The 6,232-nt window shown below is 44.9% G+C and overlaps 1 protein-coding gene across 2 annotated transcripts in view; it reads right to left on the bottom strand.

Moving 5' to 3' along the window:
* Positions 1 to 226: 226 nt before the first annotated feature.
* The window catches only part of myo5b (myosin VB), a 47,935-nt gene continuing 41,929 nt past the window's right edge, over positions 227 to 6,232 (bottom strand). For both annotated transcript variants that reach the window (XM_084745685.1, XM_084745684.1), the window contains exons 32-39: positions 5,825 to 5,968; positions 5,438 to 5,589; positions 5,270 to 5,359; positions 5,039 to 5,189; positions 2,464 to 2,758; positions 1,851 to 2,025; positions 1,693 to 1,773; positions 227 to 1,080 (exon numbers count right to left, since the gene is read on the bottom strand). In XM_084745685.1, coding sequence (XP_084601811.1) covers positions 928 to 1,080; positions 1,693 to 1,773; positions 1,851 to 2,025; positions 2,464 to 2,758; positions 5,039 to 5,189; positions 5,270 to 5,359; positions 5,438 to 5,589; positions 5,825 to 5,968 — 1,241 coding nt within the window. In that variant the 3' untranslated portion in view covers positions 227 to 927. The remainder of the gene's footprint in view (positions 1,081 to 1,692; positions 1,774 to 1,850; positions 2,026 to 2,463; positions 2,759 to 5,038; positions 5,190 to 5,269; positions 5,360 to 5,437; positions 5,590 to 5,824; positions 5,969 to 6,232) is intronic.

Below are 6,232 nucleotides of genomic sequence, written 5' to 3'. Positions count from 1 at the left end.
TCGAGGACAGCGTTCGATGATACAGGGAGGAAGGTGTTATATTAATACTTTTTAAATCTAAGTTCAGAAAAATGAATTTCAATTAATTTTAGAACACAAAATCATTCACTGTAAAAAAGAACAGCTGAATCTAATGCTTCAGTTTTTAAATAAACGTTTTTAGAGTTATGAATGTATGAAGTCAGTGATGAAACATTTATTCAACTGATTCTTTTAGTGTCTCATAAAATCTGAGTTGAAAAAGTTTGAATCAAAGTTTGATGAAACATCGATATTTTTTTTTGTTCTGTTTGTCTTTGACTCTCTGATGAAGACTTGATGCTGAAACTTTATTTGTCTTGAGGTGGAAGACGAGGACGCTGTGATTATAAAAAGGACAATGTCATGGAGTTTTGTGTCCTCGTCCAAAGAGGACGTCATACAGACTCGTTCTGAGTCCAGGACGTTCCGAGCAAACGTCCCCGTCAGGTCTGTAGATCTGGGTTTTTATTTGTGGATCATGAAACTTCTGTCCGTCCTCCCTGAACTGTCCTCAAACGTCTCACTGGCCTTCTTCGTCCTGCAGGACACTTCTTCAGTCACATGATCACTTATGTCTTTTCTCTCTGTCCACACTTACTGCGACCTCACATTTCCTTCCTGTCAGCGGAGCAGAGAGACGCACAAGAAGAAGAAGAAGAAAAAGAAAGATGGACTGGACCTCACTGTCTCTGCTGTCTCTCAGATCTCTGAGACATGCCGAGGACAAACTGTGAGTGATGAGAGTTACAGACTTTGAGGGGACACACAGGAAGACAAATAGACACTTTGGTAGCAGGATGGTCCACATGTCTTTGTTTTGCTTGGTCACAGCGGTCTGTCTGTCTGTCTGTCTGTCTGTCTGTCTGTCCATCCGTCCGTCTGTCTGTCCCAGCCGTCTCTCAGGCCTCAGACCCTGACAAGGAAGTCGAGGCTGAGGGAGGCGGGGATGTGCAGCGTCTCCAGGCTGAGGGCAGATGGCGTGTACGGGAAGAGGACGGGGAATGTCTGCTTGGTGTCCACCAGGAGCTGAGGAGGGTCATTCCTGTCCTGGAGATGATTCTGGACACACAGGTGAAAATGGAGCGTCAAACAGGTGAGAGAGAGAGAGAGAGAAGAAAAACAAACTGTTTCTCCAAAATAAACAAGAACTTTGTTTTCCAGGATTTCCAGGATTTCCAGCACCTGTAAGAACCTGCAGTTTATACAAGTGTGTGTTTGAGCAGGAGACGCTCCAAGGAAACAAGGCTGGGAACAGCCGGTCTGAAAGGTGATTGATTATATCAGTTGATTAGTGAAATGATTGATTTGTTTGTCTTCATGTCTTCAGTGACAGGAAACAGCTGTTATATAAAAATCTCACTCTATTCAAACCAACCAAACTCCATTCATAAAATCAGTGATTTTAGCTCACAGATCACAGCAGTTGTTGGTCTGTTTGTGTTTGTGTTGTTGTGAGACTTCAGTGTTTTAAAGTGTTTGTTCAGATTCACTGAAGTCAGAAGATTAGTTTAACTGTTTACCAGAAGAAGACAAATATAATTAAAAATACAAGAGAATATCTATAAAATAACCTTTTGAGTGATTATTTGGTCAGATAGTGGTATATAGATGATCTATAGATCAATACATGTGATCAGTGTTTGTGGAGAGGTTCCTCTCCTGCAGACTGACCTGAATGTTCCTGATGAAGGACACGGTGACTCGTTCTTCAAACTCGTTCAGAGGAGTGTACAGGTTCAGGATCTTCACAATCTGCAACACACAGGACAACACAGATCAATACCACGACTCATTGATAACCTGATGAGTTATTGACGAGGCGATCGGACCTGCTGGGTGCTCAGGCCGCTGCACAGCGAGCAGATGGCCTCGGCGTCCTGACTCGTCTTCTTCTTGACCTGCAGCAGCTGAGCGGCCTGGATGATCGGCTCCAGAGTGGCTGCAGCTTTACTCTGATACAGGTTGTTTCCTCTGAGCCACTCCTCCAGCTGACTGGTGTTGTACCTGCACACACACACACACGCACGCACGCACGCACGCACGCACACACACACACACACACACACACACACAGCATCACAGAACAGAGAAAAATACTGTCATCATCCAAGAATCTCTCTCATTTAAACAAACATTTACAGATCAGACCACCTGCTAATGTTAGCTACCTGCTAATGTTAGCTACCTGCTAATGTTAGCTACCTGCTAATGTTAGCTACAGAGAAACCCAGTCCGCTAGCTAACGTAGCTCCTCCTCAGACATATTTTGGACTGGAGGTGTTGATGCTGCTGACCAGGATGGATTGTGAGAATAAGTTGACATCTGTTTACACAAAGTACTTCAGTAACTACAGAGGAATAAAGTTTGAAAGTGACCCTCCCAACCCTGTGTGTGTGTGTGTGTGTGTGTGTGTGTGTGTGTGTGTGTGTGTGTGTGTGTACCTGAGCTGCATGCCTGTGCTCCAGGAACACACGTCTTTGCGCAGCAGCAGGTTGTTGAGCGTGACGGCGTTGATGCAGTGGAACAGCTGTCGGACCACCTGACCCACGATCTCGGGGTCCAGGCCGTGGTCCCTCATGATGGCGTGGAACTGACCCAGCTGTCGGATCAGAGCCTCCAGAGTGTAGCTGCTGGGACCGCCGGAGTCCGTGTCCATGCTGGACGAACGGTTCCTGTAGCCCATCGGCTTCACGCCCGCCAGGCTGGGGATGCTCTCGCTCTCCAACATGGCCGACACTGGACACAACGAGACACAGACGGACAGGTGGACAGACAGACGGATACCTTGAGTGAATTTCTTCAAACTTTGCACAAACGTTCACTTTGACTGTTATATTTACAGAATATACATTTATACTGTGTTATTAACACATATTAATGTTAATAGGCATCTTATAAAGGTCTTATTACCTATTAACTAACACTTATTACACACATTAATTATAAAGTGTCTCCACTGTCTTTTTGAAGCAGAACTGTAAAATGTCTCTTAAGAAGACGTCCTCTGGATGACATCATGACCTGCTGACAGAGAACGAGACTCAAACACCTCTGAACAGTAACTCCTGTCTGTGACGTATCTGTGACAGCGGCTGGGCGGTTACCGTGGTAACAGCCGTACACACAGCACGCAGCGGTGGATCAGATGATAAATCACTGGATGATGTCAGAACAACAACAGCTGCTGCTGCTCAGCAGTGACGTGGTTTCAGTCGACAACATCAGAGAAAAGTTCCCGCTGACAGATTATCAGAGGACATGAAGACAGTGGAGCCCCCTGCTGGAGACGACACGGACGCTCCTCTGACTTTTTAATGAACCACCGGTTCTGCATGTTCCTCCTCTGCTGCAGGAGCACAGAACATCTATGGAACATTTTCAGTGAGGTGAATTAAGTGCATCATAAAGGAGCTGTTTTTATGTTTGAATATTGTTGTTGTTGTTTTATTGTGAATTTTTTGTTTAATATGTTGCATCTGTTGAATCTGCTGTGATTGGCTGATACCTCGGCCACGTCTCTCTCATAAAAGATAAATAAAGGTAAAATAAATAACAATGACGACAAATTAATGTTTTCCAAAGACTCCTGTCTGTAAGTAAACTCAACATCCCATAATAACCAACTTATTTATTATGAAAGTACAGCAGTTTTAAACTTTGAAAACGTGACATTAGATTTCCAGCAGCGTGACGACGTCTGCTCCTCAGTCAGCTGATCAACTGGAAACAAGGTGTCACAGTCTGACAGAGTCATAACAACTACAATACCCACAATGCCCTCCGTCACTCAGTCAGCTCAGAACTATGAGGCATTTCCATTTTACAGGAAAATATATGAGTAAAATAAAAAGACACAAGTCAGTGTGATAAAAACTGAAGGCTCACGATTCAATCTGATTTTCATTTTAAACTTTTTTTGTACTGACAGCACCGACATCGTTAAATCAAGTAATTAATCAAATCAAATCAGTAATTCATTAATCTAAATAATTAATCAAGTACTGATAATAAATATCAACAGATCGTAAACCGTCATTTACGTTTTACAGTATAAAGACTGCAGTGACAATTTATATTAAGGTGTGTGTAATTAACATTAATTAATGGTAATAAGGCCCTTATTACATGCTTATTAACATTAACATGTGTTAATAAGATATTATAAGTGTGTTAATATACATATGAATATATATTAAAATCTCACAATAAACATGTTTATTGTGAGATTTTAATATATATTTTGTAGTCATTGATAATTAATGATAATTAAAACATAAAAACTCTGTCTGTCTTTCTGTCTCTCTGTCCTGTCTCTCTGTCCTGTCTGTCTCTCTGTCTGTCTGTCCTGTCTGTCTCTCTGTCTGTCCTGTCTGTCTCTCTGTCCTGTTTGTCTCTCTGTCTGTCCTGTCTGTCTCTCTGTCCTGCCTGTCTCTCTGTCTGTCTGTCTGTCCTGTCTGTCTGTCTCTCTGTCTGTCTCTCTGTCCTGTCTGTCTGTCCTGTCTGTCTCTCTGTCTGTCCTGTCTGTCTCTCTGTCCTGTTTGTCTCTCTGTCTGTCTGTCTGTCCTGTCTGTCTCTCTGTCTGTCTCTCTGTCTGTCTGTCTGTCCTGTCTGTCTGTCTCTCTGTCCTGTCTGTCTCTCTGTTTGTCTCTCTGTCTGTCCTGTCTGTCTCTCTGTCCTGCCTGTCTCTCTGTCTGTCTGTCTGTCCTGTCTGTCTGTCTCTCTGTCCTGTCTGTCTCTTTGTCTGTCTGTCTGTCCTGTCTGTCTCTCTGTCTGTCTCCTGTCTGTCTCTTTGTCTGTCTCTCTGTCTGTCTCTCTGTCCTGTCTGTCTCTCTGTCTGTCTGTCTCTCTGTCTGTCTCTCTGTCCTGTCTGTCTCTCTGTCTGTCTCTCTGTCTGTCTCTCTGTCCTGTCTGTCTCTCTGTCCTGTCTGTCTCTCTGTCTGTCTCCTGTCTGTCTCTCTGTCTGTCTGTCTCTCTGTCCTGTCTGTCTCTCTGTCTGTCTCCTGTCTGTAAACTCACCGATCATTGGCTGGATGATTCCCTCGGCCACCTTGATGAGCTGCTGGTAGATCTGGATGGAGAGGTCACTGAGAACCTGTCGGTACTCTGCCAGGTCAAAGTTCTTCAGACAGTGCTCGTTCTGTTTGGCCGTGTTCTGCGTCATGAACACCTGAACAAAAACACAGCTCGTCACGTCTCTGCGTCTCTCTGTCTCTCTGGATTTGTCCACAAAGCGGCACAGAGTCTCACCTCGTCTCCGCTGTACTGCTTCAGACAGTGCAGCAGGCGGCTGGTGTTGGCCAGCCAGAAGGACGTCATCTCGAAGTCCTCATTGTTCTTCTGCAGGTCCAATTAGAACACGTTGTCAGTGAAAAAGGACAGGTGATTAGAGGTGAGACAGGTGTGGAGGACACTCACCTTGAGGACCTTCTTGATGGCGTTGATGGTGGAGGTGAGCAGAGACTCCACCTTCTGGTCGTCGTTGATGTAGTCGGCGTGACGGATGCACATGAAGAGGATGTAGGCTGGGAGACAGGGGACGGTGGCAGAGACGGTGCTGGGCCTGATGTCTGAGGACGCATCGAGTACAAGTAAGAGTAAAAGTACAAAAGTATTCTACTGAAAAAAATACTGCCTGTAAACATAAAAGATTAAAACAGAAAAATGATTTCAATGTTTTTTCCTCGTCTTCTTTTCAGAATAAAGTCTATAATAATCATCAATAATAAAGAGACATGAACGTCCTCTGCAGTTTAAATAAAGTAACAGGTGTTGTGATGGTGCAGGAGGACGGAGGACGCTCACCTGTGATCAGCGTTTTCAGCAGCAGAGCTTCGTCCTCCTTGTAGAACTCCAACATCCCCTCAAAGTCCTTCTCCTTCCTCTGGACCGTGACCTGACGGCTCAGCTCCGGTCTGGACCGGCTGCTCTGAGCTGCAGCCTGAGACGCTGCAGAGGCACAGAACATCAGAGAACGTCACAGAGCATCACAACAGAGCGTGTCAGAGAGCGTCAGAGAGCATCAGAGAGCGTCAGACAACGTCACAGTGCATCACAACAGAGCGTCAGAGAACGTCACAGAGCATCACAACAGAGCGTGTCAGAGAGCGTCAGAGAGCATCACAACAGAGCATGTCAGAGAGCATCAGAGAGCGTCACAGAGCGTCACAGAGCATCACAACAGAACGTCACAGAACGTCACAGAGCATCACA

The sequence above is a fragment of the Lutjanus erythropterus genome, chromosome 20, assembly GCF_056507025.1.
Source record: "Lutjanus erythropterus isolate fLutEry1 chromosome 20, fLutEry1.hap2, whole genome shotgun sequence".
NCBI lineage: Eukaryota > Metazoa > Chordata > Actinopteri > Lutjaniformes > Lutjanidae > Lutjanus > Lutjanus erythropterus.
Note: the sequence above shows the minus strand (reverse complement) of the source record. Positions and strands in the feature narration are given on the sequence as shown.